The sequence below is a fragment of the Phaethon lepturus genome, unplaced genomic scaffold (genome assembly GCF_000687285.1).
Source record: "Phaethon lepturus isolate BGI_N335 unplaced genomic scaffold, ASM68728v1 scaffold15445, whole genome shotgun sequence".
Classification (NCBI taxonomy): Eukaryota; Metazoa; Chordata; class Aves; order Phaethontiformes; family Phaethontidae; genus Phaethon; species Phaethon lepturus.
Window position 1 is genome coordinate 9,405 of NW_010542900.1, and position 19,125 is coordinate 28,529.

Consider the following 19,125-nt stretch of genomic DNA (forward strand, 5'->3'; position numbering starts at 1 on the left):
AACAAAGATGAAGTCTTTCTGATCCTTTCTATGATCACTAAAAAGGTTTCAGATTTGCAAGTGCTTCAGTGCAGTAGTTCCCAAATAGTATCATTAATATAATGTATTATTTGTTTTCAATAAATTACTGGGAAAAGTAACTCACAAGTTAAAAAACCAAGAGCCTCGGAGGCAGGATAACATCTTTCAAGGGGCATGGGCACAACTTTGTTCCGTCTTCTAGGTGGGAAGAAGGAACTCGGCGGTGGTTTCAGCTGCAGGGCATCTCGCACCTTTGGGCATCCAGAGCACACAAGGAGCAAAAGTGGGCTCACAACAGATACTGCTATTCAGAAAGACTCTGATCTTGTGCTGGTGAAACATGTGCATACCAAGAGAGGAGTCTATGCCCAACGTGCTTAAGAATAAGTTACAGTTCACTGCCTCATAAAGGCATCTTTCTGGAATCAAATCAAAAGAATATTTGTATAAATAAATATTTGAACGTGGCTGCCATTGGCAATACTAACCAGTTTTAGGGATAAACGTTCCTCTGTTCATGTGAAGTAAACCTTATTGAAATGGGTGAGGGGGAGACTCCACTGCAAAGGCAATGCAACGCCACAGGACTTGTGCATGTTGCAAAATGAAGAAACTCAGAGCCCAGGACACTTACCCCGGCCTCGCTTCTCTGTTAAGAGATACGGCTGGTACTGAGTTAGCTGACCTTTAGGGCTAGCCTCCCCACCACGAACTAGTTATCCGCTTTGGTCTGCGTCCCTTTTTCACACCACCGCAAGCTTACCCGCATTTGATCGTTTCTTCGGATTTTTGAGACTTCGGCACCTGCCGCTCGCGGAGCTGCTGTTCTCGCTCATGGAGTCTTGCGCTGAGGAGGCGCTCCCCGTCGCCTCGCTGTCCCTCATCATGCTCTCGTAGCCGCTGCTGCCCCCGCTGTGGTAGAAGAGGGCTGTTTTCCCCATGGCGGGAGGCAGCTCCCCGCTCAGGACGCTGCTGTTGTCGCTCCCATGACCACTGCTGCAGCGGTGAGGTTTCCGGGGAGGGGTGATCTTGCTGTAAGGTGAAGGCAGCACGTGAACAGCTGGCTTCTCATCTCCAGGAAGGGCCCCGCGCTCGTCTGCCTCTGAGCTTCCCCGCAGCTGTAAGCCTCTGGCACTGGTGCTCCCTTGGAGCAGCTCGGAGATCCGCCCGTTGACAGCCCGCAGGGGCAATTTGGAAGCCAGGCTGGAGCCCCGGTTTCTGCTGAGGGACTGTGTTGACCAGGACATGTTCTTCCCACTCGGTGGCAAACTGGAGCTCTGCCCTACGGACTGCGGCAGAGACTTGGTCGAGAAGCTGAGCGTTTTGGTGGCAGAGGCAGACAGGCTGCGGGCCTTGGGACTTGCCAGCAGGAGCTTGCTGACTGCGGAGATCTTCGACTGGCTGGCTTTCGGGGAGGCACCTGCCGACTGGGAAAGGCCCGAGTTGGTGGGTGAGGACATGACACTGCGGCTGAGGCTCCTTCCAGCCCTAGGCATGGTGGTGTCTTTGCCAGGGCTCACTTTGGAGCTCACAGAGGATAGGCTTTCTGCTCTTTCCAGCGACAAACACTCATAGTGGCTTCCTGTGGACCTCCCGAGGGAGTTGGTCCTGCTGGCGAGCTGCTCCAGTTTGGCACTGAAGAGCTTGCTGCTGCTGTTGTTGCTGCTGCTGTCAATGGCAGAGCCCTTCTGTTTGGCATTCAGCTCCTCGGGGAAGCTGGCCAGGAAGGACCCGGGCTGGCTGGAGGGGCTGCTCGTGGTGCTGCTGGCTGCGCTGTGCTGGGGGCTGGCTCTGTTCTTCTGATCCAAGCTTGACTTTCTCACCGGTGGCAGAGGAGGGGTCCCTTTGGGACGAGTGAGGACACAGTGTTTGGGAGAGGCTATTTTCTTGTCAAGGCTAGTCTTAGAAAACAGGGGGAGGGCAGGAGAGCCGATTCCGCTGCTGTCCGTAGCAGTAGGATGGAGGTGACTGTCAGGCTCCTCCGGCTTGCTTGCCTTCAGGAGCCCTCGAGGGAGGCTTCCATTCTTCAAGCCGTCACTGGAATGAACAGGGCTTTGGGTTGCAGAGTTGGATGCTGCCACCTCACACCCATCCACAATCCTCTTTAGACTGTCAGATCCTGGAGAGATAGAGGTGTCCCCACTGCTGCTGCTAAACCTGTCCACTGAGGACTGCTTTGTGCTGTGCTCAGGCTTGTCTGAAACTGCAGCCATGTCAGGTCTTGTCCCATCACTGCTCCCAGAGCTGTCCTTTTTTACATCTTCTTCTCTCTTCATCCAAGGGTCTTCAAATTTGATATCCTTCTTAGCATTGGATTCTTTCCCATCATGGGGATGAGCAACTTTTGGGTCTGCAGTTACTGCTGGTACAGCATCATCAGTGTCTTGTGCTTTGAAGGGATTAACGGCAATACATGGATATACGGTAATGTTTGTCTTCATTGGGATGTAGCCTTCACAGCTGCTGAGGCTTGCAGTGTTTTTGATTGTGACAGTAGTTTTCCCTAGAGCTGATATTTTACAGCCTTTGATGGGTGGCACTTTGCCGAAAGCTTCCTCCCCCATTTCTGACAGTATGAGCATGTTGTCAGTCACTGGCTTCTGTTTGTCACTTACACAAATCATGCTAGCACTTTGTAAGGTGCTCGCAAACTCGGAGACAGGGGGTTCTGCCATTGCTTCCCCATGCCCATAGCACGCCTGAGCTATGAAGCTGTGGCACGACTGTTCACCATCGCTCCCTGTGCTCATCTCACTCAACCATGAGCTGATGGATGAGCGCCTGCTGCCATCATCCTGGCATTTGTCATCTAGGCCCAACTTTGGAAGTGGAAGGAACTGTGTGATGCTGACTTCAGACACAGGAGCTGCACTGGAGTAACATTCCAGATCTTCAGATATGCTGCTGATAATACTGACTGGCCTAGACCCAGAGGCCAAAGCCTGCACAGAACAGTCACTGTTAAAACTGATGATACTGGTTGGGCGCCCATTGTCAAGGACTCCACTAATGGTTAGCTCTTCTACAAGGGTGAACACAAGCTCGTCCTCTCCATTCAGCTCTAACGGCTGCTGCACAGTCACCATGGTGGTGCTCAGAATCTCTTTCTTGGATTCTGGAGAAATGCTTTGGTGCCGATCTTCATCAAGAACGGTCTCTTCAAAATCCCCATTGCTGGAGGACACAGACTTCTTCATGATCTGAGGGCTCATGCCTACAGGTGGGGTCCGGATTTCTGGCTGCAATAAAGATTCACTAGATGTCATGCCAGTATCCTTACTCAGGGGAGCTGGTGGGGGATTGGAGCTGGGCAAGACTCCTTTCTGTGTATAGACCTTGCACCTCTGGGAAGGAGAAGTTGGTGGCTTGTACTCAGATGTCTTCGAGAGGCTTGCAATGCCAAGCCGGGGCGAACCCATTGGCCGAGGTTTGCCTTCCACAAATCCACAGGTGTTGAGACCTTCTCTGCTGCTCTGCAAGCTGGTGCTGTGTGCTAACTGACAAGAGCTAAGCTCTTTACTAGAGCTGCCTGTCACACTCCTGGGAGAAGAAGGGGTTGAAACATTAGTAAGAGCTCCAGAAGGGACAGGGGAGTGATTTCTCTTAGTTTTGCTGGGTGTTGCATTTATATTTTCCTTGGCTTCTCTATCAGGATGCTGACATTCTGGCATCATATCTTCCTTATCTGACTCTGGTAAGTGGCTAAACTCTGCCAGCTGGCTTGAGACAGAGCACTTAGACATCTGGTCTGAGGTAAATTGAGCAGGCATCTCTTCAAAGGGAAATTTGTCAGTCTCTTCACTGCCATCTATGCAATCCAGCCTCTCCTGGAGCTCTGCAAAGGTGTTGCACTTCAGGCAGTCTCTTTCAGATGTGCTGGGCCCTGATTCACTAACTTCCTCCAACCTGCCCTCGTTTTTAGTCTTTTGCAGAGCAGGAACTATGGGAACAAAGTCAGGAGGACCCTCATTATCTGTCAGTTCCTTATCAGAAAGGGCAGTGCCATTGGGGCCAACGTAAATCACCGTGTCACACGACTGCTCACTGCTGGATGAATAATCAGGATCACTTGATAAATGCAAAATAGGGAAGTCTGGGTCAGCAGTGTTTCTAGAATGGAAAGGCCTCAGCTGGGTTGGCCTCCGCATCCTGCCCTCCTCACAAGAGCTCTCCCCTCCAGAAGAACTTGATGTGTACTGGAATATGAGACAGAGAGAGAGAGAGACCATGACATTTCAGCATTGCAAACAGCTCCTTGCACAAAGTGCATACACAAAAAGGTCACAGTCACATCTAAACTGGGAAATCTCTAAACTAAGGCTCAAAGCTCTGAAGCTCCTCATCCACAGTCCTACAGCAAACACACAACAGTGTTCAATGGAGAACCCAATGCCCCAACTCTCTGTCCCACTTGAAATCATGAGACTTCCGAAAAAAGTACTGAACAAATGGATTAGGATCCCTCCCTTAATTGAGCCTGGCCAACAAATTCAGATACTTGGCAAAGGCTTTGCTAATTTTGTGTGTGTGTATGTGAAGAGGAACAAGAAAACTCATTACATAAATAAGGCACAGAAAATAAAGACAATCCCCATTTGGTCATACTACCAGTGTGTGTAATTGTGTAACGTGCACTCAGAGGTCTCTGGAGACACACTGTTGTGATGGTGTGTGGACTGAATCCCTTCACTTGTCTCTCTTCAATCCATTGACAAAAAAGGTTTTGTCAATCCATAGGCTGTTAATTTAAATGAAATGCATGAAATTCACTTGTTGTGCCAAATTCACACCATAGGCTGTACATAAGGAACCAGGACTCTAAAACACGAAAGTGGATACAGCCCATTCTCACTCTGCTTCTTGGGAAATCTATCACCTGTATTTAGAAGCAGTCAGGAAAAAAAAGGGACATCAATGCTGGTAATGGACACACTGCTTTGCATTTATTTCAGTCCTGCTCTCCCTGAGAAGTATAGAGAAAATAATTCTTCATTAATCCAAATTTCCTTTAACTCCACAGCAGTTTCATTCCTTATTATTTCATTAGCACTAAAAGCATAACTGAAAATAAATGCTCTCTGACAGCTATATCTTTAAATGAGTCCAGCTTACAAACCTGCTATAGCAGATACACCTGAACTTACTCCTCTGTGTCTAAAGCTGAAGCTTTTTCCCCTCTAGTCTCTGCTATGTGCTCTAAGGCACTCGCCTAGGACAGGGTACATACAACCCACGCACTCCAGAATTGATTACTGATTTTGTTACGTGCTGCTCTACCCCATTAAGGATCCTTCAGGGTCCTTCTTCCTCCCTCCTCCACCATTACAAGAAGGGAGTTATACGTTGTCTTACCTTAGTTTTCTTTTTCTTCATCCTGAGGACCCTTGATGCAATCTGGATGGTGGACAGCGTCTCGGCGTAGTTCCCCGCTGCGGCTGAAATGTGAGCTATCATTGTGGTGCGGCAGTTCATATTCCCCAAGGACTCCCGAAGCAACATAGTGAGCTTGCTGTCTCTGCAAAATAAAATGAATTAAGGCTACATTAGTGAGCAAGGTTTCACTTTGACCATCGTGATGTGACTTGGGTCTCAGCAAGACTTTTTTCTCCTCTTTTTAATGGAATCCTAATTCGTTTCCTTCCTCAGGTTGCACTATGTTGTGTCTGCAGCTAAGCATGCTGAAAGACCCTGGACTACAATTTAAACTTCTTTCCTCTTCCCAGTTCCCCCTTTCTATCTTCTTCTGGCCTCAGCCCTTCTGCACTCTTGCCACTGCCAATACAGAGATGCAGACCAGCACTGGAGGGTAACTGTTAAGCAGCCGCTGCGGCAAACATCAAACTGCTGCCCTTTCCCAGTGCACAGTGTGCAAGCAAACTCTGGCCCAGCTCCGGAGGACAAGAGGGTAGTGGATTAGATTAGAGGACCCAAATTTTTTCTTGCCTTCTAGGACACTGGGTAACTCAATATAATTATAGTTAAATCACTGAAATTAATTTTGGATGATGCTGGTGAAATACAAAACAATTAAGCCTTAAGACTTCACACAATTGCTTTTTCATATTAGATCTTTTCTTCCACTGAGGCAGAAATCAGTTTTTCTGTTCTTACGCCATTGTTCAGCGTAGGATAGCTTTTGAAATGCTGATGCCTTGTTGTGGGGCTGTCTGTGACAGGACTAAGAACATGAATTTTAACAGCATAATGATGCATATACAACGCTTCTGTGGTGGTCATCTGACCCTGTAGTCAGAAATGCATGATATAATTTTTAAATAGAACTTTAGCTACAAGGTGTACAGGTCAACTGGATGGTTAGTTGGGAAATGGCATCCTTTTGAAGAGAGTCTCTCCTACACTAAAGGTTGTGGATGATAGTTACATATGGCTGAAAGCAAAGACAGAAACAGCCTGGTAGTCACCTATTGCTAAAGGAATTGTTTTCACTGTTGTAATGATAGCAATACTTTCAGTGGCTGGGGATCAGATTTTTGGGGCTCACTGTTCAGCTAATGACCTATTCTATGTTATTCTATGATAAGTCTGATGAGCTCATAAATTGTACTTCTCCTGAGATTTCCAGTACGTGTGATTCCAGCTACATTGAAGACAGTCTGGTGTCTTTGAGAAGCAAACAAACATCCTTAAAGACTACACTGAGACAGCCTCACTCATGTCACTTGTGACCTAAGGCTGCTTTGAATCCACAGATCCAGAGTTAATAGGCTGCTGTATCTCAGGTTAGTGGCCCTCCTTTCCATCATGGAATAATTATGATGTCAAATTTTGTACATCAGTTACTGCCACTCCAATGCAGAGTTACACGGAAATTATTAACATCTGCACAGAAATCAATAACAAGCCTTTCATTTGCTAGTGCTTCTATCATAGCAAAACATGAGATGACGGGGAAAGGGCAAAAGAATACATTCGGAACGCGTCGGTCTCCCGAGAATACATAACCCATGCAGCCAGCATCAGCACGCTGCGGCGCGGCTCTCCTAGAGGTATATGCATTATGAATATAAAATAATCTGTGCCATCTGCCTTGTACTGAAATACACACTTGCAAGAAGAATGACAATACAGAGGAAATACCTGTTCTATAATTCAGATGATCCTCTGACATATATCAGATGGGTACTAAAGGGCAGATTTGTTTAGGATTAAAGCCTAAAACCTAGCAGCAAAAAAGCCCAGCCAATAATGATTTCTAATTTCAGAGTTTGCTCATTCAGCACAGTCTGCATCTTGACTATCAACCTCGTTTTGCACCTAGACAAAATAAGTAGCCGCATGTCATTATTGTACACTGAAAAATAAAACAAAGAGGAAGAAATTCGCTGAACACAAATTTCTGTCAATTCTGGACATTGTCATAAGACAAGTTCACCTGTTCAAGGTCCACTGATCTCTCACAATAGCACCTACTAACTTCTAAAGGAAAGAAAGAAAACAAAGAGAACATAATAGCACAAAAATGTGTGGCTTAATTTTTAACTCACCCTATCCTCACTAAGTAAAATATTGGTAAAATATTTTGGATGTCTCACTGAAATTTCCTTGACAGACAGTGTGAGACACAAAGTAGATGCTTTGTTCTTCTGAATGCTGACATGGCATCTCTGCCTGAAAAAAAGAAAGGCTCTGAATTGTTTCATTAGGTGATTCATGAGCTGGTATTTGCAAAAGCAAAATTTCCTGTGAAAGCAGAAGTTTTACAAAGAGAAGGTCTGCACTTCTGCACTGGAAGACCTTTGTTGATCTTCTGGCTGTGCAAACTAAATTAAGACACAGGAAATTCTGAAGAAGCTCACAGGAGGGCTGCTTCTCGCTGGGGCATGTTGCTCATTGTATTAAGCAGAGGCTGGCTTGCAGAAGGTCCCATAGCAGCACAGTGAAATGCACAAATGTCTTTATTAGCAAATGGGAGACCTTCAGGAATGCTAATGGTCCATTTCTAGTCTGCTCCAAGAGCAATAAAATGATATGCCAGAGCAGCATGATGACCCCATTTTATATACCTGTCTTCACTTGAAATGTATTTCCATACCATCCATTGACGCCTCTATAGTTTAGGAACTTCACCATAACGCATCATGCGTATGGGCATATAACACACGGTGAACAATGAAGGTGGGGCCAGGATACTACACGTCAGGCTCCAAAGCCTGTATGTCTGTAAGCCAATCCTGCAGCCTTTTCAGTACTTAAAAGTTACCTCATTTTTCTAACTGCATCACTTGTTCTAATAAAATACGTTACCCTTACTTGTAAACCTTTTCTTGCCTAACTCTGAGATCATCATGGCTACAGCAAAATACTGTTAAATACTATTCATACACCCCACACAGGTAAAACTCTAAAATAAAGTATGCAAAGCTGTATCTCTGGAAAAGTCCAGAGGCAGGATCCCCGGGGGTAGAGAACTAAACTCAGATGTCTCTAGGAAGTACGTCAGCAGGTGCAGCACAGAAGATCCAGAAAGGATCTGCGCAGATTGCCAGGCAGAAAGCTCCAGCTCGTTCCATGAAGCAGCAGCCCTCCGCGTGGAGGGCTCCCTTCTCCACGCTGCTCCCTTACCTCCTCCGTATTTCCATCCTCTCGTGTTACAGCAGCTACTGGAGGACTTAAGAGTGCTATTTTCTGAATCTCTCAACAGCTGCCATAAGGCACCCTGGAAGGTATTAAACCTCCACAAAAGAGACAAGTGGCAGTGCTGCACTGAGCACAGTGTTCTCTCTTTCTTTTCTTCTGAGACTTCACCATGCAAACTGGGATCAGTGTAAATTAGTCCTTTCACTTGCTCAGTAAGAAGGAGAAAATGTACATCTTCATGTTCCTTTTATACATATCTGTATTTTCCTTCCTCATGAATGATTAATTATACTCAGATTCAAGCAATACAGAATCTTACATTGAAGAATGAAGTACTCAAGATCATGATACGTTTCCTTGGACATTGCACAAATCCCACTTGCCTATGTGCATTAAGTCAAAGTCTTTAATTTCATGACTGGATACTATTTTTCCACTAGACCCCTGCCTCAATCACTGCACAGGATAAACAGTGCTCACTGAACAAGAAGTTATTCAGTCTTTCATTTAATCCTTGCCTTTTAATGTGCAGACTTATGCCTTATCTGCTGTTAGGACTATACAAACTCAGCTCTGAATCCAGAATGGCTTATTTCTTCAAAGGGTTGTGGTTTGTTTTTTTTTTCCTGTGGAGCTCATCAATGCAGTATCTGATGAATGCCTCTGAGGTGAGGTATATAATCCTCTGATACCATCTGCAGCATTGAAGACTTCACTAAGTATAGGTGTTTGGTGTGAAGCACTGATCTTTCAGAGTAGTGAGCATTATAGAGTCTTTTATAGTCAAAGTACAGCTAACTTTGACTTCTCTTGCAGAGAAAATGGGGCATCTGGTTCACAGTCTGGGTACCCAGACAACCAGGAACACACAATTAATAGTCCACCTAAAAATTTTAGGAACGCATTGTCAGAGCCAGCTCTGAAGGTGGTACCAGCTCCCTTCAGAACACCTCCCTTCTCTTCCACAGCCCTCGGTCCCATTTGCCATATGCCTTCCAACTTCTGCTACAAATCAGGGAAGGAATTTATTGACAATGACCACATAACTGTACAGTCCTGATTCATCCCTAAAGCAAGTCCTTTATCTGCCTTGAAAAAGTTGATAATGGCAGTGGAGGCAGGGGGAGGTCTTGCAAAGGCAACACAATATATAGCCCATGGGGCCAAAGTAAGTTTGCCAGGACAACCTTAATTTTGACATTTTCTGCCCCTGTAGTGATTGATTTCACAATTTGAATGCTCTTATTACATATATTTCATATAATTTCATGTGGATTTGTGTTTATACTTCAATGGGACATCAGCAAGCCTGGAACCTTCCTATGTATCAAACAGCCTCAGTTGCTGAACTAGCCGACTAGCTGCCAGCAGCAGCCGGCTGCCACCTTTTGTACGGACAAGGAGTAGAGAAGGAGGACATGACTCTCAATTTACCATGAGGTTTTGCAAGTACTTGCTGCCTGTAGAAAAACGGAGTCTCAGGAGCATCATGATCCTTCCCTGTGCTGCAGGAGAGCTGTGATCTCATGTGTGCACATTCTTTTTGCCATGCTCTTCTCTCATCAGACAATCTCGTTCTCTTCTATCGGTGTCTATCCTGGGCTTTCCTCATCCAACCTTCTTACTCGTTCTCATTCCCACACCATGACCCTCACCCCAGCTCCTCACCTGAACAGCCCAGTAGAGCTCCGTTTCATCCCGCTGTGGTCTAACCAGCTACACCAGACTTTGCCAGTCTCCAGCACCACTGCCAGACACTCTCCCAGTACTAATCTCGTCTTTTCTCACCTCTTGCTCCCACTAACGTCCTCCACTGTCACTGCCTGACCTCCATGGCCCCTCTCCCTACTCGAGTCCCCTCAGCTGCTCACTGATACCCAGCAGAGGAACCCCATAACCCCGCCATAATTTGGCAGGGCTGACGGCATCACGCTGCCCAGGTGAGGCGCAGCCCAGGGTGAGAGGGCACAGCGTGGGCAGTGCCCTCCTGGGTCTTCCTCTGTCAGGTCCTTCAGCTTTATGTGAATCCGTGCGAGCAATGCGTTTGAAATGAGCTACACAGAAAAGAGGCAAATGGTAATTGCTTTTGTTTAGGGCTGCAAAATAGAATTCATGAATAGAAAATGAAGCAATAAGAATAAATATTACGCTCAGGAAATTCGCAGGAGTTTTCGTTGCCCAGCATCTCATTCTCTGGATGGGAGAGGCAAACACAGGACTGTTCCACAAAAGGAGGGAATACTGGAGAGGAAGATCGAGCTAAATCTTGGAATAATGATTTTCTGTGAAATTATTTAAGCAATTCTATCCTATGCTTTGTTTTGGATTTTTTTTCCCGACCTTAATAACAAATATTTTCTTTGTCTTCCTTTTTCTCTCATCACACTGCTATGAGGATTTTGGCTATTCAGTGACAACAGCAGCACCATCAGGAACAGAAATAATAACACTCCACAAGGGATGCAATACAGTATTATAACTAAGCTTTAGGATGTGCAAGGATGTGTGTTTGTGCTCTCTATTAATCATATACCTTAGTGTCTTCCTAGGCACTTGGCCAAAATGAGAAAGTTGTCAACTCCCTCAAGGTGTTATTGTTACCGGATCAGATGATGTATGCCCTCAGGTGTCTTGTAATCTAATTATTTATAGAGGTATGTCAAAGGAAAAAATCTCAGTAACTATGGCAGTTATTTTTGATCATGAAGTTCATGATCATTTTGATCATGAACTTTGCTCCCTTGTGCTGATGCACTGCTTTACTCATAGTAATATATGCTTGCACAACAAGGGAACCACATAAATACTACATTTGGTTTTGACTCTTATCGCATGGAAATAATCTCTACAGAGGATAGTTTATAGCTTAAAAGGCAGAAACCCAATAGCGGATGTTACAGGTGTGTAACAGCTGAGTTCATGACAAACCAGGATAGTTTGCTTAGCTTTCTTTCCTTTCTGTTAATAATTTTGATAGAGGGAGAGAGGAAATGGGAGCAATGTGTGTAGGCACCGGCAAAATGAGGCCAGGTGGAGTGGTAAAGCACTCAGTGGTTCAGCCGTGTAAGCCTGGCTTTGTTAGCAGAACGAAGCGAGGCCATTGAAGAAAGATGGGTAACGTGTTGGACCTTTAACCTGGGGAATCCTTCACCTGATGAAATGAGGCATTGGGGAAATAATGAACTTGTTCCAGGTGGGAGCTGACTAGCCTTAAAGGGAAAATTAAGCAAAATGGAAATCTCCACTACCACTGCAGTTAGTTATCTTGTGTGAGGTACACTAGAACAACCCAGAAAGCTGTGCTCACTGCACAGGGGAAGGGGGAGCCAGCTGAAAGGACTACCCTGAGGGGATACTGCGCTCAGGTTCATGTACTGGGAAAATCGCATCCACATCTGGAAGGGATGTGACACTGCAACACTGTGGTGGTGTTGCAGCCAAGTATGGGATAACAGGGACTTAAGCTTGAATTCCAGTATTACCAAATGTATATAAAATGTAGGGGTTTCTCCCCCTATAATTCTTGTCTTTTAAGAGCCTAACTATGCAGATTTCATATTGCACAACACTCCCTGTGCCTGTGACAACACACAAGCATCTGGCAGATGCACAAAATAGCATCTTTTGTTTCTTTTCACCAAAGATAGAACAGAAAATTAACGAAAGAAGGACAGAGTCCCAATAGCTCCAGCTACTCTGACTCCTTGAAACAGACTGTCCCTCTCACCATAAAATGTGAGTCAAGAACTGTAGCTTTTGTATAAAAGTTGCTCCCAAAGCTGATGAAAGAGTCTACAGAACAGCAAAGGAGTACGTTATCCAAAAAAATGACATAAAATGCCCCACTTTTTGCAGGTCCTGTTGACTGATCGTACCAATTCAAGCTTACCCACAGTAGAATTATCTCACAACAAAACAGTTGCTATCACATCCCGTCTCCGCTTTTACCTACGTATTGGAGAGCGCATGGTTTCTGACATTGCCAGTCCAGGTCTGAGCTGCACACCAATAATCATTCGATCAATGAGAGAAAAAGGTTCCTCGCAGCTTCGCCCCAGCTACGTGAATTTATGTGGTTTGGTTCAGGTGCACTTTGCAATTTGCAATACCGAAATGAAGACATAAACCGTTATTTACAGGTCAATGTGTTATTCAAATGAGAGCTCAGAGATCCAGATGTACTTCAAAGTCACAGCAAAAGCAAGTTTTGGGGTGGGAGAGAGGAGGGGGGTGGGAGGGCAGCCCTGCTGGAAACCAGTGATGGTTTCAGAAAGAACTGCACTGAATATGAACAAAATGATCCCTCACCCCTCTGGACTCCAATTCCCAGCACAGAGACAAACATCATTCACAAGCAACCATTAAAAACACACAAACAAAGCTCAAAGATAATCAAAAAGGAAAAGGATCCTAGTGGTCTGTCTCATTACAGTGCCAGCTCCTAATAAATTCTAGCTGAAAAACAGAAGTTCAATTAATCCAGGGAGCTAATTAGGCTCAGCAACTATACGTTGGAGTTAAAGACAGATTCCCCAAAACAAGCAACGCCACTGGTTAAGAAAACCTGAGCAGTAAATGGACTGTGATTTACAGGAGGAAAAAAAAAAAAAAATCTCCACTGTTAAAATCAATAACGATCCAGATTTTAAATAATTTAAGGACTCTGCATGTGGCCAGGCTCCGTGCTAACTTCTACCAAGATACACCGACAAAAGGAAGGAAGAAGCCTTCCCAGCCCCCACACCCCTCCTTGCTTGGCTCCCTTACTTGGAAGCGTTACGGCAACCACAAGTTTGGCTCCGCTTGTCTCTATGAAGCCATTTGGTTGCTTTATGTGAGAAGGCAACAGTCGCATCTGCTGCTGCAGAGCAACTGGCGTAGCTCGGGAGCCTGCCTGCCTCTGCTCCGGGCTGCCGGGTTGGGGCGGGCCAGCGCCTGGCTACGGGGCAGCGACGGGAGAAAACACGTCGCAAGAAAGCAAACGTGAGGACACGTCCCCTGCCAACCCGCCGAGGACACGTCGTTAGAAACCACCTTCACACCAGCCCCTCCGGTGGCTGATTTGGGTGGGGGAGGGCCCAAGCGCAGCACAGGGGCACCCGGCAAGGGCATTTCCAACAACCCCCCTCCGGCACGGACGGCAGGGTCCGCAGGGTCAAGCGGCAGCGCGCAGGATCGGGCCCTTGGGACGGCGCGCAGGGCTGGTTAGAAGACAGGTCTCCGCTCCCGAGGCTCAGCAAGGGAGGTGCTTTACACACACACACACACACACACACACATACACACACACACACACACGACGGCAGGACGGCTGCTCGCTGCCGCACCAAGCGCTGCCTTGCAAGGAGCGTTAGGATTCATGGGTACCGAGAGTGGAATACCAGGGTTATTTCCTCAAACGAAAATTAACTTCAAATGTTTGTAATTGAGCCATGAATATTCATGATCTTCAGGGAGGATTTCATAATTACTTCATTCTGGCTACGCTCATTTGATCTGCAGTAGCAACGGCGGTAGTTTACGCTCCTTCATCAAGATGCCAACAATTTGGCAGCATGACCTTCCCAGTTTCCTGTGCTGGAGAGCAGCCCTAGTTATCCTAATTGCATTCCCAAATGGAGTGGTACCTGAAAATAAATTGACTGCTGTTCAGTTTTAGAAACCACTCCACTTGGCACTGCTACTGGCATAAATAGATGGCATCTCCAGGAAACTGGGAAGGTCACTCAGCAGAATACTTTGCATTTTAGTAAGATTTTATATGCCAACCTCCTAGAACCTTCAGCCTGCAGCATTATAGCAGAGGACAACGAAAGTGCACACGCTCCCATGCAGAAAGGAAAAAAAAAAAAAAGGCGGCAGACTTTGGTTGTCATTAATATGATGAAAATTATACAATTCATCTATGCTACTCACTAGACCTACTCCTAAAGAGACTTAGGCTTAAGAGTTCATACTCCATGTGCACCTGCGCACAAGCTTGCTTCATCACCTCCAGCAATAAACTTTTAGCCTGTTGGACAATTTGAAGGAACTTTGAGAAAGTGATATAAAAGCCTCAAAGACAGTAAGTCTCTGTAAATGTTGTGAGAATTGATGGCTGAGTGGATGGAGAGAAATCTTATTTGTGCTCCCACAGAAACATGACTGAAACTTTTTAAACTCCACTCTTGAACACAACAGAGAAAGCACACAGATGAGAGACATTCTCAACCACAGGGGAACTTTCCGCCAGTATTTATACCCTTTTGGATGTCAAAATTCAGAGACAAATTGTTAGAAACATGATTTTCTCGATGCTGATGCTCTCAGAACTGTTAATTTAGATCAATACACCAAAAAATACGCACTCATATGAAAGTGGGTCCTGACTATAAGCTGTCAAAACACAAAGCAAAGCAGTGAAAATATTAAACTAACAGCTTTAAAGCAAAATAAACAGTCAGAAGCTTCAAGTCATGCTTCCATCCCTGGTAATCAATCTATTACCTTTTAAAGTTCCTCTTCACATACCGCTCCAAACTGTGCTTCACAGAGAAGCATGAAACTGCTAAAAGCTGCTAAAACAAGCAATCCCTATCCATTGTCAAGAAAGATGGACTTTGCAGGAGCCAAGTGATGTGCTCGCCCAGGATGGGAATCAAGCAGGTGGAGCAAGCTCCAAAACAGGAATTTTTTAGGTGTCATCTCCCATTTATCAGTTGGGGACACACTGGCCTCAGTTGCTCAGCTCCAAACCATCTAGGAATTAAAAAACCATGATTATTATTTAGGTATTTTGTACTGGCATGTACAGGTAATATGTACAGATCCTAGACAATGTGCGTCTCCTTCCCAAAATCTGGGTAAGTAACAAGGTGGCTAAGTATGGGCTTAGCTATGTTTACCCATTCTTTCTCTTTTGAGAAGAGTAAGAAAGAGGAGCTTCTCCTTTACACCTATCTTCTTTAAAAAGGAAAATGGACTAGAAAGCTGGTTTCACTTCACAGGCTCCATTAGCTTCACTATTCAATATATAGTTTCAGGGTCAAAATAAGTTCTCAGACACCCGCAACGATGTTTGCAGAATCTGATGAACACGGCGTTCTCTGGCCTGCAAGTCCTTGGCCTCTATAATTGTACTGCCAACGATCAACAGGGGCAGGATGAGCTTGTTAGGAACTGGAGAGAGAGCAAAAACTCCTTTCACATAAAAATGAATGGCCATCAGACAGCAACAACTTTCCCCCACAGCTGGACTGAGCTACTCGCACAATGGGCTGATTTAGAGATGTGATGCGACAGACTGAGTGACAGCAGTAATGATGTTAGCCTGCATGGCAATTAAAGGTCATAGATTAAAAAATCTCTACCCACATCTGGTTCTGGTGATGTCCGAAAATAAGCCCCAAATTTGAGATTTTATGAACTGAAACCCATGGCACTGTGGCTCTAACCCAACTGTCACTGAAATCCACAGAAAGGCTCCCATAAGCTTCAGCAGGGTCTGAGCTGGGCTTTTACCGATTTAATGAGTGGGTACATGAGATAATGAATAAAATAATCCCTTCCGAAGTCAAATATATGACAATGAAATTAAACTGTGGAACCACAGGCAGTTTTATGATGACATTTTTGGCAGCATAGGGCCAAATCTAGTAGCTGCTGCAGGGCAGCGGGAATTTTGTCATCTATACACACAGACACAAGAATACTAAATGTTTGGTTCTTTTACCCCTTTCACACTCCATCATACTTTATTCACAGAGGACTCCAAATAAAACTTGAGGGACCCCAGTCTCCATGCAAGTACTATGTAATGTAAGTAAAAGTGGCCAAATCAATATATAATCATTTTTAATGTATATATATTTGCTATTTAAATAATTTGGAGATAGGCTGTATCAAATATATTTATCTTCATCTATGTAGCAATTTAAAATATTAATGATGCACATGCATTTTTTATGTTATTTGAAGTTTCGCTCCCTCTTTAAATGGATTCTTCTATTTATTTTGCCCACTATAATGCCATTAATTAGACAAGCTCTTCAATAGGTTCTTGTAGCTCCAACACTTCAGAGATCTCTTAATAGCCTGTGACAGCAAAGGAAAGGAACTCTCTTAAAGTTACCGTTTAGTAATTGTTACATAGCTGCAGTTTTACCTGAGTTCTACAGGTATCTGTTGGGCCCAGAAAATCAACTGTAAATTCAAGTATTTCCATGTTAATAGCTGGCTCTCCACAAGGATGGCAGTCAGAACAGACTTGTGAGTGCCAGAAAGCAATACATAACTACTAATGTTTGTATGTTAGTTTTAAATGACAAAAAAAAAAAAAAAAAAAAAAAAATCTATTAAAGAGTTAGCTGTTCAAAATCTCAGAAGCACTAAAAATTTCAAAGACAAGCTGAGCCAGTCTTTCACAAAAAGCTCCTTTCAACCTTCAACCGTCTTCAAAAAGCCTCAAACTGGACTCATTTACAATGTGCCTGGCAGGTCCCCCTTCTGTTTACAAAGCCGCTGCTGAAGCTCAGGAAATCCTGCAGCTGAAATAGTTGAGGCTGCAAGAAAATTTTGGCAAAGTACTCAGTCTAGTCTTAGACTCTCTCCTTGGCATCTGCTGTTGAATTTAGACAGAGACAGATACTAGAAGGACATTTGGCCTGAACCAATATTGCCATTCTTATGTTCTTAGTGTTAGGTGATAGGGGTTTACAGTGATGCTCTGCAGCTTCCTTCCTGAATCCCCTCTGCATGCCTGCTGTGCTCTCCTAAGGATGGGGAAAAGCGTTCCTCAGTGCCCAGTCAACCCAGCCCTGGCCAATGTGTCTGGAGACACAAGAGAGACCAAGAGAAAAGACAGTCATTCTGTTAGGGAGGGTGCGTGGACGACAACCACAGAAGGAGGAGGATAGAGAATGCATTGTTTGGTCCTGTGAGCCTGATCCCTGGGGGACCATCATCAAAGCGAAGGTGATACTTGGGTTGAGAAGAAACTCTGAATTATTAGCTCTTGCTCCTACCCGGTACAGAGAACCATATAATCCTCCTTAAGCATTTAGAAAAAAACATTTTTTAATGTTTAAAAACATCAGGGCTTCCTAGCACTGCCCACACACACTTCCATTTCAGGGCAGCACACTGGAAGTCATCTAACTCCCCTATTTGCCCATGATCCATCATGGCCCTTTGGTTTCCATTGCTCTCACTCCCCGGAGATGGGAATGCTCCTGCCACATGTACAGACACCAGTTACACTTCTTCTCATGCTCTCTCTACTCCCTAACTCTATTGGGATATGCAAGCCAAATTAATGTTACCCTCTCTCACATGAAAAGCTATCCTGCTCCCCTTGCTAGTCTTTCTTGTACTTGTTTCGGTCTGAATTCATCCTTCAACTATATGGATGACCAGAGCTGCATCCAGGAGAAGAATCACTAGTCCATTGCACAGGGGCATGACTATTTTTCTGCTGCCATTTCTAATGCCTCCTCAGACTTCATTACCTTTTCACTGTTACATCAGCTGTGGACACCTGTGATCATTAACCACTATGCCTAAATCAGCACATGCACCCCACCCCCGCTTCTAGCTGATGAGCTCCCAAATTTCAGTAGAAATTGTTAGCAGTCCAACAGGGCAAGTCCTTGCATTAGTGCCCTTTCTACTACTGTAGCCCTTGAGGTCCCACAGCTGCTCCCATCTGATGTTCTGACCTTCCTTTGTACAGATGATGGCTCTCAGCTTTGTGTAACTAGCCTCTATGAGTAGCATGCTCCTGCTTTGTGTGTGTCAAGGCTGCTGATAGTAACACTAAATAAAATCTCTACCAAAACCGGTCCTTGAAGAACTTCCCTGTTTGCCTTCCCTCTACTCTGATAGCTCCCACTTCAATGCTAGCTACTGTTGTCTCATCAGTCTTCACCACCTGATGCATCTTTCAGCTCCTTGTCTTCCTCGGCTTAACTAATGCTTTCTCAGGGGACACCAATTCAGTTATTTACTCAGACCTAGACAGATTACATTTACCACTGTTCTTTCACCTAGACATTCAGACATTAGGTATCATGCCTGCATAAAACAGAAGGTGAGTGTTGTATCCAGAGGGTTGTATCCAAATGTGTCCCCATTTTGGGAGGAGTGTTGAATTTAAATGCAGAGACAGCTGTTCCAGATTTCCCTGTCTTGGGAACAGTCAAGATAGTTCAGGGTTCACCCTCTGAAAAGGCAATACTTGTTGTCTGGATTTACTCTAAAGTGAGTTTTAATTCAGGCCTCCAGGATTTGTTCCTGTAACATCTGAATGCTAATACTGACTTTTTGTGTAGCAGGACTTTCTTAACCTCTTGATGTTAACTTCCGCAGCTCTTGCAGTAACAAAAATTGGTCACTTAATTCAGCCGATCTAGCAGTGAATTCATTTAAGGTCTTCTCTCTATCCCTCCTCCTTCTCCTCCATACACGCTGATAAGCAAATCATTTAGAGAGGGGTTTGTCTGCTGACTGTATGAATTTTACTCAGCA

At 44.9% G+C, this 19,125-nt stretch overlaps 1 protein-coding gene across 1 annotated transcript in view; it reads right to left on the bottom strand.

The window, feature by feature from the left end:
* Nucleotides 1-784: 784 nt before the first annotated feature.
* The window catches only part of KIF26B (kinesin family member 26B), a gene marked incomplete at its 3' end in the record, with an annotated part of 158,517 nt that continues 140,176 nt past the window's right edge, over nt 785-19,125 (bottom strand). The window contains exons 9-10 of the mRNA XM_010288200.1: nt 5,374-5,536; nt 785-4,217 (exon numbers count right to left, since the gene is read on the bottom strand). Coding sequence (XP_010286502.1) covers nt 785-4,217; nt 5,374-5,536 — 3,596 coding nt within the window. The remainder of the gene's footprint in view (nt 4,218-5,373; nt 5,537-19,125) is intronic.